Below are 25,484 nucleotides of genomic sequence, written 5' to 3'. Positions count from 1 at the left end.
TGTCTTCAACTACTGAACAGGTTGGGTCTTCATGTCAACTACAAAAAAATCGATCTTCAACCCGACACAGAGGATTCACTACTTGGGTGCCTCCCTGGATACCGCAAAGGCAAGCGTGTGTCCTTTGGAGGAGAAGTTATTCTCAACCCGAGAGAAATGTCACAATCTTCTTCACACGCAACGTCCCACAGTCAGACAGGTGTCATCGCTACTGGGATCAATGGCATCATGAATCTTTATCGTACCAAACGCCAGGTTAAACATGCGTCCTCTGCAACAATCTCTGGAGGACTAGTGGATGCAGATATCAGGGCGCTGGGAGGACCATGTGCTTCTTCCCCAGTCGGCCAAGGATTCCATCAGATGGTGGGCGAGTGATCCCCTCTAATGAAGGGAGTTCCTTTTCACCTGCACCCTCCTACCCCGACGATAGTCATGGATGCTTCACTCCAAGGATGGGGTGCTCACATGGGTCCTCCCCAAGTTCAAGGTCTCTGGTCAGAAACAGAACAAGGTTATCATATCAACCTCTTAGAGCTGAGAGCAAGACACCTAGCTCTCAAATCGCTGTACCTCTCATTCCAGTCTCATTCCCTTCTGATTCAAATGGACAATACCACAACTATGCATTATTTGACAAAGCAGGGGGATACTCGATTGAGGCCTCTCTCTCTAGAGTCTCAGATCATATGGAAATGGCTTCTCGCAAGAGAGTTAACCATTATGGCGATTCATCTCCCGGGAGCTCTCAATGTCCAGGCGGACGCCCTAAGCAGGGACTTTGACGAAGCTCACGTCTGGGTTCTCAACGACCAAGTCACTCAAAGCATTTTTTGAAATTGGGGAGTACCAGATATCGACCTGTTTGCAGACGCGGTAAAAGCAAAATGCCCATCTTTGCATCCAGATTTCACCAACCAGGCTCTCGGGGGAATGCCCTTTTGATAAAATTATCTCAGAAATTACTGTACACCTTTCCACCAATTCCATTGATTCCCACAGTGATCAACAAGTTCTACAGGTCCAACACCAGAATGATTCTAATAGCCCCGGAATGTCCTTGTCAGTGGTGGTACCTGAATCTTCTTCAGCTATCGGAAGTTCCACACAAGAGGTTACCATGCCGTCCAGACTTACTATCCAAGAACGGAGGGTAGGTGTTTCACCTCAATCTCTCATTCCTATGATTGATGGCATGGCTCCTGAAGTCCACCAATACGGACACCTAGATTTGACTTTGGAATGTATGAACATTCTAAAAGAAGCCAAGAGACCTTCCACCAGAAAATCATACGCTTTCAAGGAGAAGCATTTTTACTTATGGTGCATGAACAATGGACATGATCCAGGAACAGGTGATTTTACCGTATTTACTGCATTTGGCCAAATCTGGTCTTCAATTTTCCTCTATTAAAGTCGATCTTGCAGCTATCACAGCTTATAGAAAGTCCCAAATCCAGGTTTCCTTTTTCAAAATTCCTGTGGTCAAAGATTTCCTTGAGGGATTAAGAAAGGTTTATCCACCAATTAGGGTTCCTTCTCCACCTTGGGAGCTAAACATTGTTCTAGCAAAACTGATGGGTGCTCCCTTTGAGCCTATTCACAAAGCTTCTTTACAGCATTTGACATGGAATGCCTCTTTTCTAGTGGCTATCACTTCGGCTTGCAGAGTGAGTGAAATCCAGGCGTTGTGTTTTAAAGAGTCCTACATCGTCTTTCATGCAAACTGAGTGGTTTTACGAACACATCCGAGTTTCTTACCCAAAGTGGTCTCGGATTTTCATATTAATCATACAGTCACACTTCCCACATTCTTTCCGAATCCTTCAAATCCTCTGGAAAGGCCCCTTCATTCTCTGGACCTCAAGAGGGTTCTGAAGTTTTATTTAAACAAAACAAAGACCCTGACAAAGTCAGATTGTCTGTTTATAAATTATGGTTCAATAGACACAGGTTCTGCAGCGAGGGGGGAGTGGCCAACCGCCAAGCATGGCGGACACGAGCTAGGGGAGCTCCGTGCCGAGTCCTGACACTGCAGAAATTATCCTGTAGCAGTAGACCATCCGCGCTTTGAAAGTGGCACCCTGGACACCGGAAGGTCAGAGGACTGCAGCGACCCCGAAAATGTGCAGTTCTGTGCCCGAGTCTGCCCTAAATGTCCTGTTGACGCCTGATGCCAAGGCCTGAGCGGGGACGGTGATACACGATGGCTTCGGCGTAGAATTTGTGTTGCGAGAGACTGGAGATGCGGAACCACAAGCTGCGGGGACCATTGACTCTGCCCACTCTGGTAACCGGCACTTGAAGGATCAGGAGACGAGCGCTGCACAACAGCCGTGAAATCCAGGGTGCGGATAGCCCGGTGCAGATCAAAATGGCGGGCGGAGCTGATTTGTAGAGGCGGTCGGTGTGAGTTTTGAGCGGGTCTGAAATACTCCCCCCCGTGGTAATACTTACTACCACTGAGACTGCCGTGAGACAGTGGGAAGCCCTGAGCACCAGGCCTGCGCGAGGAGGACGACGGCCGGCTGCTGGGAGTGCTGATTGCTGCGTCATGCCCGACCAGACGCGGTGTTCCAGGCAAGCCGGCAAGGCTTACGGAGGCCCTCTGAGCTGAGCGTCTCGATCAGAAGCGAACAAAGACCAGGTACGAGTGACTACTATGAGGCTACCACATTGCAGGGGTTAATTAGAGGTGGCGCGGTGTTTTCCCCGGCATGATTCCAGTAACACAGCAAAGAAACTCATAACGGCCATTGCGGGGACGATATACCGGCACACAGACCTGCTGTTGGTGTGTGTCTGTGCGTGTGGCCGTGTTGCTGAACGCGGAATGTGGATGCATTTGTGAGGATTTAATAATACCCATATGCTGCATAAGGTGAGTTGTGGAACACTTTGCCAAAATTGTTGGGGCAGCTGAAACGGGCGCAGTTGAGCACATACAGTAGAAAGGCCCCAGTGGATATAACTGATACGCATACCAAAGCGGATGGTGACCACTCGACGCAGGTGTGGAACAACACATATTTTACACCTTACTGGGCGCCGCTCCCATCACATCCGACGTGACTACTGGGAAAGGAGTGTACTGGGGAAATACTGAAAGGGATACCTGGACAACGTCACAGTTCTTGTATTGTCTACGCTAAGTGCCATTACAGTATTGGTACAGTGGTGTAGGGCCAAGTGTGTTGCAGAGTGGACCTTCGTTGGTACCTGCGGATCAGGGTTTAAATGCAGGGGTGAATTGAGCGACACAGTGCAGCAGACGCAAGGTAGTCCTGGGATTGAACGGCTTGGCACATGCAGAGAGGCAGCTTGGGAGCATTGAGGGGACGCCCGCTTGTGTCCAGCGGGTGGTGGTATGGAGTACATACGACGGTGCCGCCTACCCCAGGCCCTTCTCACCATGGGGCTTCTCAAGGTCAAACAACCGGATCACCCACCCTCTGACGGCCCACATGGCACTATTCAAGACACCCTGATGCATAGCCCTGACCTGGATGTGATTCTGCCTAAGGAGCCAATCAGAAATTACGAAAAACTGGATTTGATTTTGAAGGAAATACCGGATTCTCGTACCGCCATTGAAGCTCAAAACGGTACACTGACTACCAGTTTCAATTTGCTGAAAACAGATCACACGAAGCTGGCGGACAAGGTCAAATCTAATAAAATAGCCCTGGATGACCTAATATCCCAGCAAACAACGCACACCTCCCAGATAGAACAACTACAGCGTCAATTGAAGGGACTACAGGACAGGGTGGATGATGCGGAGGGGAGGTCTAGGCGCAATAATGTCCACATACTGGGAATATCAGAGAGGAGCAAGGGATCCAATCCAACCCAATTTGTCAAACAGTGGCTACGGGAGCGGGTGGCAACGGTGGGCCTCACAGACCATTACAGCGTAGAACGAGCTGACAGGGTTACGCCTAGGCCCCCTCTCCCTAGGGCACCGCCTAGGCCGCTCAAAGCACGGATACTGAATAAAAAAGACAGGGATACGATACTGCGTGCTGCCAGAGAAAATCCTCCAATAACATTTGAAAACAAAACAATTTCCCTCTATCCGGATTTCACCCTGGCGGTTCAGAAGGAGAGAGCTATGTTCCAGGACATCAAAAAGAAACTGCAGATCCAGAACTTGAAATATGCACTGTTGTTCCCAGCTCGCCTAAAAGTTATTTATGATCAGAAAACCCTGTTCTTGAACAGTCCGGAAGATGCGGCGGACTGGGTAGAAATTACTTTGTCGCCACCTCATCACAGCACTCTACCCAATCCAGCCGACGGCAACAGCCCCAGACACAGCATGTTCAACATGACAGGACGGATAAGAGGCGCAGACTGGACCTGATAATGGCGTGAACCCCTCGCAAGAGCAGATTTCAGACAGTCAAAGAGATGCTATACTGACAGCGGTGGCACTGGCGGCACACAATGCTCAATCAGTAGCAGAAACTATGGACTCTTCTGAAGACGCTAATGCGGACTCCGACTCAGAGAGTAGCATGGCGCTGTTCCCCCTGGTTACCCCGCAGACTATCAATGATTATTTGGGTTGAATGGAGCACTCCTCGTTTTCCGTTATGCCGAATTTGTCAGATGAGTATGAACCTTTGCATGTTCTGTCACTGGATGGTCTTGTTGTTTGCAGCAATTTTACTAAGATAGGGCTTCGGCTGGAGCTCTACAGAAGCCAAATATTGAGTATAGTATGCAGTACGATGTGAGGCAGGTGGTGGCCACTCCCCCTAAGGCGAATGCACCTGGTTATAGAAATTACAGAGCTCCTGTTGAGTTTTTCTTTATGGTTTGGTCCTCTAATGTTGTATGGGGGAACCTAGTACTGGGAAGTTTAATGGGGTATACGGACTCAGCTACACTCAGTACAGTCTGTGGTCGATACACAGGGACTTCTGACCCTGACAGATGGTTCTTAAGGGAAACCGAATGGAACAACCCAATAAGTATAAGTACACATCCTGGAATGTAAGGGGTCTAGGCTCCATCCATAAGAGGCATAGAATTCTGGCGCAGTTAAATCATAGGAAGGCTCATATAGTATTTCTCCAATAAACTCATTTAATGCATGCGGAAGCCTCTAAGCTCCAAAAGAAATAGAGAGGTCAAATTTTCTACACGTCCTACTCTGCATTCACCTGTGCGGCTGCGATCTGGTTCAGAAATGGCACCACCTTTACACTTTTAGAACAACGTACTGATTCCAACGGGAGATATGTGCTTCTGCACGGTCTGTTGGATGGGGAACACATAGTATTAGGGAGCATTTATGCCCCAAACACTGAACATGACAAGTTTCTTGACACTCTTAGTAATGCATTGGTGGGCTGGGAGAGGTACCCGTGGGTGTTGGGAGGGGACTTTAATGCGGTGATGGACATTGACCTGGACAGATCACATCCTCCCCTCCAGGGTACGGGATGCAGAAAACAGGCAGATGCTCTTCAGACATGGGCGGGGGGCTGGGGTGTGGGAGACATATGGCACAAGATTCACCCTACTGATAAAGAATATTTTCTTTTCGGCGCCGCATGGGTTGCATACCCGAATAGATAGGATATTTTGTTTGTTGAATTTATTGGTAAATGTTGCAGATACCACGTACTTAGGCAAAACATATTCGTATCACAACCCGCTGAAAGTCACACTGTTATAGGGGAAGGTCCCGACACCAATACCAACCTGGAGATTGTACCCCTCACTACTGGAAGACCCGGTGTTTCACAGTGCCCTCTCTACGGCTATAGTTAATTACTTCACTGAAAATGCAGATACAGCTAGCACACGCCAAATTGAATGGGACGCTTTTAAAACAGTAGTACGGGGGGTGGCAATTAGTACAAAAGTAGGGACGTGCACTGTCTTACTTGACAAACTCAAGGAAGTGGAAAATAGGCTGGGTGTACTAGAGCAGGAAGCAGTATCAGATGCCACGAGCAGGGAAGCGCTGCAAGAGATGCACATAACACAGGGTGAACTCCTAGAAGAACTTTGCATCTTAGATGGCCACTTATATACACAGAATCAACATGCGGGCGCAGATAGGGCAGGCCCACTGCTTGCTAGGATTATTAAGGATACACTGTCAGTGTCTCCTATTCTTGAAATACATACCCCGGAAGGTGCAGTTGTGCGCACCCAATTGAAAATTAACACTGCCTTTCGACGATATTATGAACAGCTGTATGCGCCCTCGGAGGAAGCCAAGGATGATGAATATGAGCCATTCTTTGAGGGAGTACAACTCCCACAGATACTTAGTGACCACACGTCAGATATGAAAAGGCCTATAACTAATATGGAAATAAATGCGGCGATCAAAGATCTTCCTCGTAATAAATCGCCGGGAAATTATGGATTGCCCATAGAGTTCTATGCCACTTATTCTGAGTTGTTTTTTCCCTGCCTACAGGGATTGTATCAAGCAGCATTCGATGGCGGCTCACTCCCACTTACCACATTACAAGCAAACAGTAATCTCGCTCCTGAAACCGGGCAGGCACAGTAAAGACATGGCAGGTTACCGACCCCTCTCACTCCTTAATACAGATTATAAGATTCTGAGTAAATTACTGGCAAACAGAATTCTGCAGTTCATCCCTTGATTGATACACATTGATCAGTGTACATTTGCACCGGGTAGGTGTACAGCTCTCAATAATAGGAGGCTTCACCAGGTGATGTCTCATACACCCGCAGCTGCTCATCCACGGGGATGCATTTCTCTGGACCTACGTCAGGCATTCGATTCCCTGAAATGGCGTTATATGTTGGGTACACTACCCAAGTCTGTAATTCCGGAGTAGTTTGTGCACTGGGTGCAACTGTTGTACACGAACCCGACGGCGCGTGCACATACAGGAGCCCACCTCTCACAATACCAGATAGCGCGGGGCACTAGGCAGGGCTGCCCACTCTCACCATTATTATTTATTTTAGCGTTGGAGCCTAGCTCCGTGCCATGGCACGACAGGAGGGATACGAATAAACGGGGAGGTGCACATCGTTTCGGCGTATGCGGATGACCTCATGTTATACTTTAACAATTTGGATGAAGAATATGACCCAATCCGCACTCTTTTTAACACATTCCAACGGCTTTCAGGGCTTTCCATTAATAAAAACAAATCATATGTATATTTTTTTAATGACACAGTCAGGGCCGAACCAATTCGCTTTGGACACTGGACGTTCCAAACTGCGACAATTAGTTTTAGATATTTGGGCATCCAGATATATCGAGATGTGGAAGATGTATTAGACGGGAATCTGACTCGAGCTATTACCACGCTTAGAAAACAAATAAGGTTTTTGACTTCTTTACCCATATTGGTACCGGGGCACGCAGCCATTGCCAAAATGGCGATGCTCCCTAGGCTGTTATATTATTTCATCAATCTGCCTATCATTATTCCACTAAAGACTTTTAAGCTATTGGACACTCTTCTTATTGAATTAATCTGGGGGTCGGGACGTAGACGCATAGGCCTTCCTAAATTACATCTGGCTACGAAACAAGGGGGACTGGGAGTTCCAGACCTGCGAGCTTATTGCTATGCAGGCCATCTGCAATGGTTAGCGCACTGGATTGCAGGCCGCAACTTGCGAGAAATCACTATGACGCACTAAGCATGGGAACAAGGTGACCTACACGCACTGCTGCTACTAGGCAGCAGAATTCCTTCGATGGCACCGGACTGCTTTGTTATATTGGAAGAAGGCAACACGATACACAAAGACACCGGCGCCTTATGCTCCCAACATACCCTTATTGGGACTCCCTCTGTCATCGGGGACGGTAACTCTTAGGCATATAGCGGCATGGGCGGAGACGGGGGTGACCAGATTGGGCACGATCTTTATGAGCGGTACCCTAATGAATCATGATACATTTGTGAGAGAAATGGGAGTGGCAAATAGATTATATCTGCTCCAAGCACACATCTCTCGTTATATGTCCGAACGGTATGGGTCCCAGAAGGAGAGGACCCGTCAACACACGCACTGACACACATGCAATATTTGATGGGCAATGGTAGTCACTTAACAAAATGGTTATACCGGGGTATTCGTACACACACTTTAGTATCACTTCAGATGACCCGTGACAAGTGGGACGCGAATATTGACAGTGCACTCACGAATAGGGAGTGGGAGACACTACTGGAACACCCGCGTAAAGTGTCCAGGAATCCAACATTTAAGTTTATACAGCTTATGATTGTTCACCAGGCGTATTTGACTCCGCACAAACTACGCTTAATGTTTCCAGATGTAACGGATAACTGCCCCCGATGCCACTCCTCAAATGCCGGCTTACTGCATATGTTATGGAACTGCCCGGGACTGAACCATTACTGGTCATAAGTACAAGAAATAGTGAATAGTGTAGCCCCGGTACGGAACACTAGGACATTGGAGTATTGCCTACTGGGATTAGGACCAAAGGGAAAGAAGGGAAGCCCTGCCCGCAAATTTGCTAATCTGGCATTGATATTAGCTAAAAGAAACATAACTATGAGATGGAAGGCCGCCAGATCGCCCTCAGTCTTAGACTGGTATAACGAGATGATCAGATGGGGTAGAGCGGAGGGAGTGGAGCTTAAGCGGGAGGAGCAACGAGGGTTGAGCAAGATATCCATTTCACTAGAATGGAACGCAATGTTGGAAGAATTTATCGCTATAGAGCTGCAGGCATAGAAATGGGACACATGTACATGATATAGGCTCGTTCATAGCACTATGGAGAGTAAAGCATGGAATAGTATAAGCTCTGTCTATAACGTTCATTATGAGGACTGTAAATGTGACATTGTGTATACATGTTTTATATTGTGCTGTCGACCGCTGGGCATGCATAAAATGTGAGACTGAGTCCGGGGAGGGGTGGTGGGAGGATGGGAGAATTTATTGTTTGCTTTTCATTTTATTTACAATACAATGTATGAGCAAGGAACCACTGGCTATGAGGCTTGTAAAGTTGTGAAAATCAATAAAAATATGTAAAAAAAAAGACACAGGTTCTGCAGCTTTCAAAAGGTCTATCTCTAGGTGGATAGTGTCCTGTGTAACCTTGTCCTATCAACTAGCTAACAGAGTACAACAATTCTCTCAACGGCTGACTTATGGTTCAGCACATCAATCCCTGTTGGTAAAAATTTAGAGTTCTGTTCATCTGCTCCCGGCACCCGCCGTCGTTGGGTGTCACTGATATCCAGAGCGGATAGAGTCTTTGTAGAAAAGGAAGGTGCACCAGAAATGAAGTTCAAATCATATACTAGAGTCCAAGCAGTTAATTTTATTCGTAACAAAAGTAAAAATGGCCATCAGCCAACGCGTTTCGTTCCTTCAACCAAAGTGCACTCGGCGTACACGTTAGACTACGGGACACGTAAGACCCCAATTATTTTTTCATGATTGGATTTATTTGACCCGTATTATGGGTTAATCGTGTGACGTTTACAGAAATACGGATATTATCATATATCTAGCTACCCTATTGTCTGAGCCCTAATCAAGTTCCTTGGTCGAAGGAACGAAACGCGTTGGCTGATGGCCATTTTTACTTTTGTTACGAATAAAATTTCCTGATTGGACTCTAGTATATGATTTGGACTTCAACTAGCTAACAGAGCCCTCCTGGGACAACCAAAGGCCCATTCTACCAGGGGGAAAGCATCAATCATACCTCTCCTTAGGAATGTACCTATTGGAGTGATTTGTAAAGCAGCTACATGGCGATCAGTGCACACTTTCACTCTTCTTTACTGTTTAGACTCTGACACACAGGCGGTTGCCCAGTTTGGGCAAGCCTTGTTAAGAAATTTATTTGGTCATCCTTGAAATGTTATTTGTGCTGTATTCATACTGTTGGTCATCCGTGGGAAAGTGGGTATGGGATTGCTATTCTATTCAGTGCTTATGACTATTGTTGAGTATCCCCTGGAAGAGAAGGATAAGTCACTTACCTGTAATCCTAGTTCTCTTACAGGGGTATACTCATCAAAGTCATAAGCAACCCTCCCTCCTCCCCGGACGAGTATTGACAGTATAGTATTGTTTCAATTTTCCTGCCATGATTCCTCTATGTTCGTACACCGTAAAAAGAACTGACCTAACTGTCACCTGTGGTGCATGATGGGAGCCGGGGGCTCCTGGAGGTCTTAAAGGCATGGTGTTCAGGTTCTTGGAAGACTTAAATGCAAGGTGCCAGTTTTTTACTGTACTGTGATGTTATTCATCTATGCCTGCTATTACCTGTTTTCTTTTTATGAAAATAAAGGGCTATTGTCGAACACTGCTGCAGTATGTTCTCTATTGCAGTATTTATATGTATTATTTTCCTGCAATAGAAGTTAATGTATTTTGGCATTTTAGCCTATTGGAACTATAATAGGCTGCATATTATATGTGTATACATGTATATAAGTATGTTTTGGAAGTACTATGAACTTGTGGTTCTAAACATACACATATATATGTATTTTTTTATATATGCTCCAGGGTCCCGCACGTGGGCGGGGATAATTCAGTGCTTTTGACTTTGATGAGTATACCCTTGGAAGAGAACTAGGATTACAGGTAAGTAACCTATCCTGTCTAAACATAATGTAAAGATTTATATGAAAGGGTACCTCACAAATTTATTACAGCCTCTCCAATGTAAACATCAACTCTAAACTATATAAATTATATTAAGTCCACGGTTACCACCAGGCAAGCTTAATTAAAGCATAGCAGCAAGTATAAATCAACATACAAACCTAGTCAAAATATAAGTAATAAATTAGTGTTCACTTCATGTGTGATATAAGAAATTATATCCTAGCAGAGCCTAAAAATTGAATAATCATACAATCAAAACCCATTCTTTTTCATACTATCTCAGTAGCAGTAAATTATACAGTCCATAATAGAACCACAACCCAGTCAAAACACTCCATTCTTTCAATCTCATTACTGTTTCTTGATATAACTCCACATCTTCAGCGAGAGTTAGAAAAACAAAAAGTCTCATAGAATACATCAAGCCACATAATTGCCTTAAACTGCATTGGTTATTTTCTGAAACTTTCACCGTAAGTGGTAAATAGTACTTCATATATTGTGTCCTACTACGTTACACCAGAACTCTACACACTTTTAGTCCATATTAGTGGGGGATCGCAATATATTATCTTTAATGCAACAAATCCAGATTTAGAATCAAACCATAGCATACGATAATGTACCCGGCAGGAGAGTACTCCGCCTCAGCCTCATGCCTGTATCTGGCGTTCTGATCGGGTGCCATGTTGCACAGAAGAGTTCACTCAACCAGAGGCAAGACCATTGATGGACTTTTGCGAGGCTGTGACTTAGAACATGTTGCAGACCTTCACAAAACACCTTTGCCTGGATTTGCGAATAAAATCAGAATCAGCTGTGAGGCAGCTGATGCTACAGTGCCTTTTCAGATAAGGTGAGCCTCATTCCCAGTTTCAGCTACTGTCACTAACCGCTATCCAGTTATAATTCAAGTTTGTAAATCGATGAAAGATTTAGTGCTGGAAATGAAACATTTAATTACTTTCATCCAACTACAGTTCCCCAGCGTAGATATCTTTCAAAGATCCATATGCAACACTCCTTCCTCCTCTTTGTATGAGACTCTTTCTTCATTTAATTTTGGCTCTGAAAATAGAAAGTATAGAGGCCTTTGGGTAGGAAAGAGCCCAGAGCTTGCCATCTCATTGTCCAGAGCAAGGGTCATAAAAGAGGCAAATAGGCTGCACATGGGCAATGTTAAGCAAGTGTTTTAATCACAGCTGTTCAAATTAACTATTGGAGCTTCCAAGCCTAACAATAGAAAGTAGTTTAAGCATGTGACTCTATGAAAGATGCCAACAGGCTATCATCCAAGGCCTAGTTCTAGAGGAGGTCCAACTCCTACAGATGTCTGTACAGGAGCAGTTCACCAAGCAAACCCAGAGGCTCCCCAGTCCATCCAAGTCTCACAGAAGTAAAGCCTCCCAATAGAAATTGTAGTACCAGCACAGAGTACAGAGAGCGCACCAACCTGTTTTCGTTTCAACAGACCTGGGGAAATGTCTTTCACCTTCATATTGCACTGCTGTCTGTGCAAGGAAAGCAGGCATTTTGATCTAGTAGTAAGGAAAAATTATGTTAATCCTTTCCGGACTCAGAGCACTTCTAGGAAAATATAATAGATCACTGTATGATTCAGTGTAGAAATTTTCAGAGTATCTGCCTAAAGTCAAAAGGTAGGATCTTGTGTAGGTAATCACTGGAAGTGTTGTGCTTCCACAACTAGGTGTTAAGCACAGCTGCAGATATGGCAGATCTTTCCTCTCACAGATACAGCACAGGGTTTTCCGGTATTACTCCTCTATGCTCTACCCCTCTTTCTCTAACTGAATGCCCTGCAAACGATTTTCACCTATTGTTATCCAGTGGTGTTCTCTGATTGAATGCAGACAGTGAGATTTGGTGAATAAAGATCAAGGCAAACACATTGAAAACAGAGTTTGTTCTAAGTTAACTTACATTGTTTGCTGTGTGCCTGCATGCTTCTGTGGCCTTCATTTTAGATTTTGCAGCAAATGGCAAAGTTACTAGTGTTTTTCTTACGTATGATTGAGTTGTGTGCAGAACTTATACCTGCTTCTTTCTTATCTGGGATGTCATTGCCGTCCTTAAACTTTTGCTTTGATGGCATAAGCCACGAAAGGCTTGTGCTGGCCATCTATATGTTTGCATGGGCTCACGTGGACAGGAAAGATACGTTTTGCACAAGTGAGCAGTGTTCAAGGGTCACACAGAGAGCACCTTCCCATGGTTGTTTGCAGAGATGTCGCTTTAGATCTTGGCATCGAATGAAGTGGTGGAGAGTCCTGGGAGCATTCACCAAATGGTAATTAGGGTTAGGCTGCCATTCCTTGCTACATGGACCTTTGCAGGTTAGTCTACTATTATATTGGTTGGAGCATTAACAGTCGGGGTGTATCCTAATTCCTCACAGCTCCTTTATGATCTATCTTTTGTCTGGTGTTTCTTTTGCAGGGGTATGCCAAGCAATGTAGAGTTGTGGCTCATTGCATCACAACTTTCCCGGCTTGCATTTTGTTGATAATGTCTTCTACTTTTCTGATTCTTGTCCTTGTTGTCCAGTGTGTCCAGACACCTTGGTATAGCCTAGCTATATTTTGTGGAGTTGGGGCTCTATTCCTTTTGGTGCTCTTTACATGGTTTGCCGGGGCAGATCCCAGTAACTTTTGGCTCTTGTAGGAAAGATAGTGAAGCTAATAGAAGAGATGGTTTTTTGCTTGAACGTAAAGGATTGATCCTACTTTTACACCAAGACAAACCTGTAAGTAAATGGATGAAGAAAGAATGGTTCTTGTTATTGGCATTAAGTCAATTCACAATATGAAAATGGAGATTTCGTGTGGCAATAGAACTCAAGGCTGCATACTTTCATATTCACATTGCCAGGGAGTGCTAATATTTTTTAAGGCATTTAGTTGGGTGTCAACTCTAACAATAGAAGGTCTTGAGCTTGTACCCGGTATCCACATATGCTGTCTACCATTTCATGGCTGTGGTAGTGGCTCGTCTTAGGAGTAAGCAAAAATTTATCTACACAGACTTGAAATTGGGCTAATGAAAGAGAGCTTATCTCGGAAAGTTGTAACGTTTTAAAGTAACCTCTGAAATCCTACAAAATGGAGGGCTACAGTGGAATTACATCAAGACAAGATCAACACTAGCCCAGAGGATTCTAGACTTTGGAGCTGAAGAGGACACTAGGAAGTCCTTTGAAGGAAAGGCTATCATGCATCTGTAGAAAATGTCTTTCTCTGCAATGTGATTATTTTCCTACAGCCTAATGGATCTCATCTCTTTGAGTAGAATGATTTCCTGCATCATCACACAGGTTCTCTTGCATTGCAACACATGAGATCCCTACGGCAATGTCATAGTGCCAATGATTCCGGATGTTGGGGAACTGTGAGTCAATGCTAAATCTCACACCTAGATCTGTGTTTTCTGTCTCCCAGTGGGGCCAGCAAAATAAGATGTTAAGAGAAGTTCTTTTCAGAAACAACTTTCCCTACAGATAAAACATAAACGTCCATGATAGCTTTGAAAATCTCACATTGTTTACCAAAAATTCAAGGAGCCTGGCCCAAGCGAGAGAAAAATCAAACCGTATTGACATGAAAGAACGGATGGTGGACCACCTAACCCTTAATTTTTCGTCCCTCAGTTACTTAAGACACAGTGTTGGGGAGAGTGTAAAGGAGATGTCTTAAGAAATTCATTGTCAGAAGATCATGTGTGGCATCAACAACAAAGTCCTCTAATGAGTCCCGGAACAGTCGGGAACCCCAGAATTGGAATGTTTTGCCACAGTAATAAATGCAAAATGCTGAATCTCCGATCGAGGTATCTAGGACCCACCTTCAAATAGAATTCCCTTTTGATCAATTAGTCAGGCACTTTCCCCCCAAACCTCCAGTACTTAAAGTAATTTTCAAGTTAAAAAAATCCAGGTTGAAAATATTCTTAATCGCTTTGGTGGGCCTTGCCAATGTTGGTTTTCAGATCTTCTCCTATCAGGAAACCACACAATATATGGCCTTACAAGGCGGATATCATATCCAGGCTGGAGGGCAGTATCTTCCATCACAGCTTTTTTCAGTAAACATAACTGCCTGTTTCCAGAGAGCCTGCGATAATGGATACCATGTTTCTCTGAACTCCAGGAGCATTCCTACAAGGTCCTCACCGGGATGAGATTCTTAATGTGATGTCTGGATTCAATATTTGATCCAATAACACGGCAGTTCTCATTTGCGATGTGTTCCTGCGAAGGTTCACGTGGCTGCAATAAAGTTTAAAGCTCATTCCAATTTCAGGCACCTTTATTCACCATCCGCGTGAGAATGCATATTTTGAGGGTGGAAAGGTTTATGCCCAGCAGGAAGACTATCACCCCATTTGGTAAAACTGTACACATAATCCTTTCCATATCAATAGGACCTTATTTTATACCAAAGAATACAGCGTATTTTAAACATTTTTCATGGAAAGCATTGTTCCTATTTGAAATTCATTAGTCACAAGGGTGAGCAAAATACAAGTTCCATGTTCTCAGGAACTGTAGGCCACATTCTTGAAAAGTAGAGAATCTTTTAGAACTAATCACTCTGTTCAGCAGATGGATTAGTTATGAGTATCCTTTCCTGCCCTATTGTCTAGCAGTGAGGTCACTTTACATAATTAGAGTGAAATTAACACATCGGTTTTACCTTGATAAAACCAAAAACCTTATGAAAATCAGTCAACATTTTATTAATTACAAAGCTGTTCACAGAGACTAGGCAATTTTGAAGCAATTTAGAGCCAGATGCCATGAGATGACTGGTCTCACTACTAAGAACTCACCCCCCCTCCTATCCATCCTCTGAACCTGCTTTCAGTTTACCTTAATTCTCTGATTTTCTCAGGCCTGCTTTAACATTTGTTTCTTACTCGGATGGTATTGCTACCTTTTATTTCAGATATTTGATGTAATTTTCTCTTGTTCCACATACATCACTCTGATATGTTTGCACTATTGAAAATGAGTAAATAAAAAGTATTTCCAAATATGAATAGTATTCATTTTGCTGGAGATAAAATTACCTTTACTGTTTTTCTCCAACATGTTGAAATGTTTAGAGATGCGCATTAAAAATGAGCCCATATACTTTTGGAAGACAATATCGTTAAGATTATGATGCCAGAAAAAGCTCATAGTTTGTTCAGGCCTATCTCTTAGACTTGCTTAAATGACCTTTTTTGCTAGGGTTCATATCTTGAGTTATCTTTGCTCCCCTTTCCTCCCTGCACAAGAGATGATGATGATGTTGTTATTTTATTTTAGAGTTTTTAACGTTAAGTGAGAGAGCGCAATTGTGACGGTAATATTACATACTTGTAATCCTACTTCTCTATCATGGGTCCCTCTTTTTGGATTCATAAACAACTTACCTGCCTCCCCCTTAATCCTAGGCAATTGAGTATAATTAAGAGTAAACCAACTGCGTCACTCCTGGCCTGGGGTGGCCATCAGGGAGAGGTGGAGATCAGAGGCCTGTGGTCTCCGGTGGAATGCGGACTCCACATCAACCTGTTGGAGCTCCACGCAATCCGACTGATATTAAAAGCCTTTCTACCCTCCATCAAGGGAATGCTAGTGCAGGTGCACGGACTACACCACTGTCATGTGATACTGCAACAAACAGGACAGAGTGGGGTTGTAGACCCTTTATCAAGAGGCCCTGCGTCTCTCGACATGGCTGAAATGTCAGGGCATTTCCCTGGTGCTTTAACACCTGATGGGATCTCTGAACACCATAGCGGACAAACTAAGCCGAAGATGCCTAGCAGATCATGGATGGTGTCTCCATATGAAGGTGGTGCAAGGTCTCTTTCAGCAGTGGGGAGAACCGTTGTTAGATCTGTTTGCCACCGCAGAGAAAGTGCAATGTCAGCAGTTCTGCGCACTGGAGTTTCCAAGGTGGCTTTCGCTCAGAGACGCTTTTCATCTCGAGTGAAGCTCAGGCCTCCTGTATGCCTTTCTGCCGATACCCCTCCTGCCCAGAGTTCTCAAGAAGATCAGGAATAACCGCGCCCAAGTCATTCATGTGGTTCCAGACTGGTCTCGAAGAGTCTGATATCCCGTGCTGTTGAGCATGGCCATCGGTCCTCTGATCAGGTTACCCCTACAGGAGGATCTTCTGTTGCAGCAGCAGGGGAGGGTTCTCCACCCGAACTTGTCAGTGCTTCACCTTCATGCATGGAGATTGAGCGGGGACAGATGACAGCCTTCGACCTTCCGTCCGAAGTCTCTAATGTCATCTTGGCACCCAGGCTCCCCTCCACCAAAACAGTTTAAGCCTGCCGTTGGGTCAAGTTTGTGGCATGCTGTGCAGAAAAGCAGGTTGACCCCCTGCCTGCTCCCTGTTCTCAGGTGCTTCTGTTTATTCATTCTCTTGCCCAGCAGGGCTCTGCTTTAGGCATCTTAAAAGGTTATCTTTCTGCCATCTCAATATTTCTACGGTTACCAGAGCAGCCATCTCTTTTCACATCCCCTATTGTACATAGATTTCCAAAAGGTCTCCAACACTTGTATCCACCTTCACCCTTCATCATGTCTCAGTGGGGCCTAAATATATTTCCTATTTTTCTGATGTGTGCTCCCTTCAAGCCACTACACAACTATCAAGAAGGCCTTTCTACTGGCAATAACATCTGCCTGGTGGGTCAGTGAGCTCCAGGCTTTGCCATCTAAGCCTCCATACCTCAACATCTTTCCAGACAAGTTGGTCCTTTGCACTAACCTGCCCACTGATTAATTCTCCCGCACAGGCGGGGAATTAATCGCGCGTGGGCGGGCCGCAGCAGATATGACGAGCTCAGCTCGTCATGAGCACAGCTCCACTGTGACTCATGATGAGCTGAGCTCGTCATGAGCACGGAACGGGTTAATGCATTTCAAAAACTTTATTTCAGCGGTTTAAGCCATCAAAGTTTCACAAAACAATTAAAACATTTAGAGTAAAATTACAAAAGTTAAAACAATAAACATCTTTGAAAGCTTGAATTACAAGAAAAGCAATCTTTTCTGATCGGAGTAACATGGTTGGCTTCATTCTAGTGCCCTAATTTGGTGGCAAAGCATCTCTATTACAAAATGATTCGTACAAGGTAACAAACTGCAAGATGTAAAATGCATATTGTAAGCTAAGACCTCTAAGAGCCAACAATTAGGCAGCAGTCTCAACATGGCTAGTAAAGTCAAGCATTTCTGATACATAATGGTTCATACAATAAAGCAAAGGGCCATATTATCAAGAACGGCGATAACATTATAGCTGGTTTAGTGGTAAGAAACTGCCGCTAAAGCGGCGATAAGGGGCTTGATAATATGCCCTTGTGAATTCCAATAGAGGCCCAGATTTGAAGTCCTTGACACCAGAACCTGGACTGCTATTGAAATTCACAAGGGCATATTATCAAGCCGTTCTTGATAATATGGCCCAAAGTGTGAGATATAAAGTACATGGTATGGTGTGCTAAGTCCACAAATAGCCAGCAACTAGGCAACAATCTAAGCACAACTAATACAACAACAACTAGATGCACAATTCGCAGTAGTCAGTTTCTCCTCTACCACCACACATGTGCCCTGGGTTCAACAATCAACCAGGGATACGAAAAGGAACACATTACGGGGCATATTAACAACGGCCAGCGATAATTATCGCTGGCCGTGCTTAGCGATAATTATATTATCGCAGGCTATCTCTGGTATTTATCGCCCTGGTAGCGCGTTATTAACAACGTGTTACTCCAGGGCGATAAAAATTCCAGAGATAGCAAGGTTATCGCCCTTTTGCAGGGAACATCGCTGGTTTTCCAGCGATGTTCCCTGCAAAAGGGCTATAACCTTGCAGATACGACCCACAGGCTCGTATCAGCATTATCCACCCCCTATGTTAGGGATGGCTAAGTCAGGATTTTAGCAGACGTTAGGTTTTGGCGAAAATCTAATGTGTGCTAAAATCATGTGGGCTGCCTTGTAAAAATCGCGATGTAAACATCAGCGATATTTGCAAGGTAGTCCATCTTGGGTACGCCCAGTAACGCCCACTTCGCATCTCATTGGAGATGCAAGAGGGTGCTAACATGCATAATCGCATGTTAGCACCCTCTTGTAAATAGGGCGCTGGTTTTATCTCCACTTTTTTGGCTTTGTAAGCCAAAAAAGCGGAGATAAAACCCTTGTAAATATGCCCTTTAGTAAGAAGACTGTATTTAGACTTTTTTTTACAGTTGAGTGAGACAGAAACCATTCCCGGCTTTTAATGCTAGATCAGTGGAGCCGGCTAAATTCGCTTGGATTCGTACTTTCAAAAGCATCATTTTGGAAAGGATACTTTTCCCAGACTCCGATCACATGCAACTATTGATCCATTTTTCACTGGATGAACGGTATTCCCAAATAAAATCACATAAAAACAATGCAAAAGCCTACGGATAAAGACTTAGAACATTAAATAAGCCAATTAACTTCTTAAATAGAGGATAGGTGCTGCAAGGCACCTATTGCAGATCTATTCAGGAACTTTCCAATAATTCCACAAGCAATCCAGAATGTAATTAGGATTTCGTGCATCTCCCTTCAGAAGTCCTTCAGAATAAATTTGGGTTACATATACCTGAATAGAGTAAAAAGGAAGGGGCTAATTTTTAAAGTAGCAGCCAGTGAAAGTCAAGATCTGAATGTGAAAAAAATCTAATGACCTGATGTAACAAGAAAGATCCTACCTTTCTTACAGCTCTTAACTTGTTTCTAAGAGACTAAATCATGTTGTCCTGTGTCTCTGAGGGTGCATGCTTTTGGGAATGAGTTTTCCCCAGCATTGACTATCTTTTGAATTGGCTTTGGCAAGACCTAAAACCTTGAATCATTTCACCTGAAGGTATAACTGGATCTCATTAATGTGTTTCTGAAAGGAAGTGGAATTTAAGTTAAAGAAACAAAAATACAAGCAGTTTGTCGCAAATTTCTTAATGCTTACAGGTATTATCCAGAGAAACTCATAAACGTTTGAAGGATATTGATAAATGTACCATTGTCTACTCTTTTGAATATTACTGGTAGATTAAGATGGTTGAGCAACTATGTAATACCACCCGGGTCAATTACACTGAAAAGATCGTCATAGATATGTAACATGTTGCTGTCAGCTGTAAAGCCATGCCATAACGAATCTAACGTATCCTACCAAGAATACAGGTTTGTCTTTGATTTTCCACATACCTATCGATAACTTTCTTTAGTAAGAGGAAATCGTGACTGGTTTATAGTTAACCCGTGCTTTAGATTAAATGGTGTATTAGGATCTTGACAATGGACGCTTGCAGTGTAAAATGTATTATAGTATTAAAACTTTACAAAGACAAATGCAAAGTGTACCACTTCTTGACCTCATGATGTTCCACTTAAGAAGGCTCGTTGACATTGTGCAACAAAATTGACTTTTCTGGTGCACACACAGCTGTGTATTATTTTTCAAAGTATTTGTTTGGTTTTCATGAAGGAAAAGCAATTCCTCGAGCAATCTGTGAACACTCCCTGTCATGTGTCTTTCAGAAAAGCTATGTTCCCTATCGTGACAGCAAGATGACTCGAATCCTCCAGGACTCCTTGGGTGGCAATTGCAGGACCACCATGTTCATCTGCTGCTCTCCATCCAACTACAACGATGCAGAGACAAAGTCAACTCTGATGTTTGGCCAAAGGTACCAGCACGGGGAGTTTCTTTGCTTCATGATGATGCCTGTGCATGCTCTTTTGCCTACAGTAACGGCTGTTGCGCTTTACAATCATTCTTCAGATGAGTGCAGGGCTCTTGGAATATGCTGTCCACTCCAGAGTAGTTATGCTGCACTTTTTTTTTCCAGTGAATAATCCTGATTTCTCAGTATAGCTACCATATCCTGCAGTAGGTCCTGTGGCTCACTTTAGCTCCTTCCCCTTTTTTGCGTACAGCTCAGCAGTGCTGTCACCCCAGTTTCTTTTCCTGCATGTCCTGTTATAATTTTTTTCTAAATTGGTTTTGTGGCCTGCCTCTTCCCTCAGGGCTTCTTGATGCAGCCTCTTATGCATGCTCTGTGTTAGCCTCCTGATCTCTTCTGCCTGTGCAATGTTCCATCTTCTTCCACATAATGGAATTTTTATTGAACTTCTGATTGTCTCTGTCTGAGTCAAGGATAGAGAAAATCTTCTCAGCTGCCGAGTAGGGACTTCGTTCAAAGTGTGATGGTCACTCTGTCTTTAAGGCTTGAAAAACCAATGTACCTCGGCACTCTCTAAATATTTTACAGTTTGTCAAAAAGTGTGACATAATTTACAATTCAGCAAGTAGTGTGATTACTCACAGGAAACCAATCCATGCAATCAATCTATTGCACAATATCATTTAATTTCAAATATTGACATTTCATACAAATAGATTCAAACAATGAATGGGGTGTGATCCAAAACACAAACAAATATTCTTTAAAAGTCCACGGAGGTCAATATCATATTGCTCCTTTGTTAGTAGTGATGGATTCCTACGTCGTGTATCTAAAGTATGTCTCCTTGACATACTTTGGATACACGGCGTAGGAATACGGCGGAAGCGCCGTTTCCCGAGGGGCATATCACAGCCTCTCATTTCATCTAATACGAGGTGTCTTTTTTTTTTTTTTTTTTTATATCTGTTTTTTATTGATTTTACACAACCAATCAAAGAAACAACGAAACATGATACAATATCATAAGCATACGTGGCATAATGTCATACAGTCTCAGACAGCATAGTAGAATACACAGTTACGGTGTCGAAGCATCATGTGAGCAATTTTAACCTTAGTAAGTAAATCTCCTGTTGCTAACCAACGCGAGTGCTGCCAGCTTTCGGTCCCTCATCCCGTGCCCAACTACAGCCTACCCTGAGTACTCGAAGCTAATACGAGGTGTCTTAAATGCTTTAATGCATTCAGGAATAGGATACTAACGTTTTGAAACAATCCGAAGCCTCTTGATATCTACACTCATCTTTATTTAAAGCTTTGAAGAAGTTACCTTGTAACGAAACACGTGTCGGCTGTTTATCCATCACTACTAACAAAGAGGCCATATGATCTTGACCTCCGTGGACTTTTACAGAATATTTGTTTTGTGTTTTTAGATCACACCCCGTTCATTGTTTGAATCTATTTGTATGAAATGTCAATATTTGAAATTAAATGTATTTTTCGGAAGACCTTAAAAACTTGGCTCTTCAGCCTCCCGCTATAAACTAGGGTCTGATAACTCTCACAAACTATGACAATGATACCTCTATAACACCTCTCACCATGTCCGCAAGCGCCGGGACACCCCCGTTGGGGGTAGCTGAGCGCTATACAAGAATAGAAATAAATAAATAAATAAATAAATAAATTGTGCAATAGATTGATTGCATGGATTGGTTTCCTTGAGTAATCACACTACTTGCTGAATTGTAAATTATGTCATACTTTTTGACAAACTGTAAAATATTTAGAGAGTGCCGAGGTACATTGGTTTTTCAAGTCTTGCATGGGAGCTCTTAGAAACTCTTGTGGGGTGACATCTGTGGCAGTGAGGTGTCTATATTCGGTTACCTTGAGGGGCACCAACACTATTGGTATCGATTGAATAATCCAAGCCACTTACTGTACATGATTGATGTGCAATCCTGTTGAATCATCACTACCATTTCTCTTGTGTGTTAAACTCTGTCTTTAAGGGTCCTCCTTGACAAACGGGACGCTGTTTTGTGATGTGTGCCTCTAGCAGACACTCAGGGTGAGGCTTCTTTCCTGATTTCTTCACCTTGCAGGCAGGATACTTCACGGACATAGAAGGCATGCTGGCCTCTCATCAAGGCCAGTTTTAAGATAGTGAAAAGGTCAGAAATTGGTCTGTTTTAAATAAATAAATAAAATAAAATAAAGGTTTAGCGAATAATATTGACAAGGCCAGAAGGCATCCTGTGGTTTCAAAGAAAAGTGAATATGCCTGAAAAAAGTTGAAACATTGGCAGATGCTAATGCGTGAATATCCTGCTTGCAGTAGCGGATGAATAAACTGATCTTCAATTGATATGCTACGCAGTGGTGCAGTAGAGCAGCAGGATCCTTAAAATGTCAGTGTTTAGATTTCAGCTCTTGAAGGTGACCTTTGATCCCTCACGTGTGTCGATATATTAAGTGTTTATTCCCATGATGGAGAAGAAATGGTTACTTACTTGTAGACCTTTAGAATAATACCCTGCTGTGTGCAGGGAACAGGGAACACTTCATATCCATATATATGTCCATGTATCAAAGAAAAGGGTAAAGAGCCAAACATTCCCAAATGTTGTTAAACACCTTCCAAAACATAGAATTGGAAAATGTTTCCGTATTTTAGACTGTCTGTAATACCAAATAACCCTTCTCAACTCTACATTGCAGCACCTATTCTCAAACTAGTACCTACCTGTCTAAGAAATGTGAAAAGGTGCAGCCTGGTAGGCTTACATTGCAGGAGTTGAAAACAGGCCTCCTGTCCCTTTCGGGCTTGAGCAGCTCCCACTGCCCATGATGTCTTGTACTGGTAGTTACCTCACAGATTCCGTCCCTTTTTTAAACAAAGAATGGAGACTAGGGATGAATTTCAGAAGTTTGTATTCTGGATTCTCAAGAAAAGAAGCTGGAAATGAGGTAGAGTTGATTATGACTTTATTAAGGATTTCTGTGGTGCAGAACCAGGGCTCTAAGGGGCATATTTTCAAGCACGGCGTTACAATTATCGCCGCTTTAGCGGCAGAAAACTGCCGCTAAAGCGGCGATAATAGTCTTGGTAATATGCCCTTGAGAATTCCAATAAAAAGCCCATGTTGACACCAGAACATGGGCTTCTATTTGAATTCTCCAGGGCATATTATCAAGCCCATTAAGTAACGCCGTTTCTTGATGATATGCCCCTAAGTAAGTTACAATTTCTTCTGCATCGTAGGGTATTTATTGATCCGCATAAATGGTAAAATAAATTAAGAAGCTGGAAAAATGTCATAGTCCTCATGGCTCTTTGGCAGAAGGATTAACAACTATATCCAAAAGGAGGAAATTAAGGAAGTTTTAATACAGGGTTAACCAAAGAAGTTTCCTAACATACCTTGAACCGCACTAGAGTCACCTTTCGTATCTCAATCAAGGCAAAAGTGCCTTGTGAAAGTGTGGTTGATTTCTAGGTAACCATATTACAAATGATTGGAAGAGGTGAGAGGGCAGCAGTGGAGGCCTTGAACTTTGTTTCTCTACGGCCCCAGAGTCCAGCTTGCTATGGGCGGGGCCAGGCCAGGACGTCGCGCTCTTAAGCGCCAGCAGAGTTTGGCAGCAGGAGTGAAAGCAGCAGCAGGGGTCTTGAACTTTGTTTCCCTACAGCCATCTGGGATGGAACTTTGTCCTTCAGAGTACAGCCTGCTGTGGGTGTGGCTAGGCCAGGGCGACATGCTCCTAAGCACCATCAGAGTCCCGCAGTGCGAAACGCCCCTAGGTCGCACCCGGTAGTGCACCTGGGCAAGGACCAGGCTCGTCTTCTCCCGTCAGCGCACGGAGGAGGCCGGGTTGGGCCTACTCTCTTTCGTTAGATCTCTGGATAGATATTGATCAATAAATATATTGAGTTAAAAGTGTTACTCCTTTCTTCTCCACTGCTTAAAGCTATTTTCAAGATCGGTGTGTTGTCCTTCTTGGCTGTGGTATGGGGAAGCATGAGGTATCTGAACCTCCCAAGACCAATGTGAATAGATCTAAGAAACTTTCCCCTATTGACACTGGTACTAACCTTTCTGCGGGTAGGAACTGAACTCTAGATGACATTGACTATTTAATCGAGTAAGTGGAATCCATTATTAGAACTGATACCGCAATACTTAGAAGTACAGAGTGTGCAACCAAAGTCCTTGATATGTTTAAGAAAAGGGGTACAAAACCTGCAGGAAATACTGAAGGGGCTACGCCTATGGATGAGGGTTTATTGATTAATATCCCCGTAGTAGTGTACTCAAAAATAAAGCAGCGTATAATACATTGAATTAAATCAGAACAATTTCTCACAAGCAAGTAACTTTTCCTACATGTGTATTGTTCTTACTGGGCATGTGAAATTGCACCTTCCCTCAGCTTTCCTGAAGTGTAGTAATAAGGGAATCCTATAGAGTGCAAGGGACCTTGTTTCAAAGAATAAGCGCCCTAACATAGAGTGCTCTCCCACCCAAGGGAGCCCGCCTAATTCTCAGTAAATTGAGGAGAGATTCCTCGGAGGTTTCCAAACAGTGTGCAGGTAAAGACTTGAAACAGACACTTACAAACAGCTCTTTTATTTTACCGGAAGCCAGTGAAGAGTCTTGAAAAGTTCAGAAGCAGAAGCGAATCGTTGCAGCCCAAGAGACAGTCTGGCAGTCGCATTTTTAACCCTTTGCAGCTACTTTATCAGGCCAATGTCCATACCCAAAAAGAGACAATTGCAATAGTCCAGACATTTTGGCCACTTCATCCTTTGTACTGATATATGGAGGCATATATTTTGCTATGAAGTATGAGGAATTTTATTCTGAACTTTATGATCATCCATGAAGATCATACAATGCAGAACTAGAGTTACAAATGTAAAATAAAACAATACTTAGAAGGCCTAAAAAAGTCTAACATGCGTTTAATGCAAAAATAGCCTTTTAGCAAGCAAAATAATGATCGACAATTGTCGTTTCAATGCACCGGAGCATACGCTCAAATTGCGTTGGATCATATAATGCTAAATTTCCACACATTGCACA

The 25,484-nt window shown here is 43.5% G+C and overlaps 1 protein-coding gene across 1 annotated transcript in view; it reads left to right on the top strand.

Moving 5' to 3' along the window:
* Nucleotides 1-25,484, top strand: part of KIF5A (kinesin family member 5A) — an 800,696-nt gene that overhangs the window by 454,811 nt on the left and 320,401 nt on the right. The window contains exon 10 of the mRNA XM_085654600.1: nucleotides 20,243-20,391. Within this exon, the coding sequence (XP_085510726.1) occupies nucleotides 20,243-20,391 (149 nt within the window). The remainder of the gene's footprint in view (nucleotides 1-20,242; nucleotides 20,392-25,484) is intronic.

This window comes from Triturus cristatus, chromosome 4_1 (genome assembly GCF_964204655.1).
Source record: "Triturus cristatus chromosome 4_1, aTriCri1.1, whole genome shotgun sequence".
NCBI classification, from domain to species: Eukaryota; Metazoa; Chordata; class Amphibia; order Caudata; family Salamandridae; genus Triturus; species Triturus cristatus.
The sequence above is the reverse complement of the archived record's forward strand: the minus strand, read 5'-3'. Positions and strand labels throughout refer to the sequence as shown.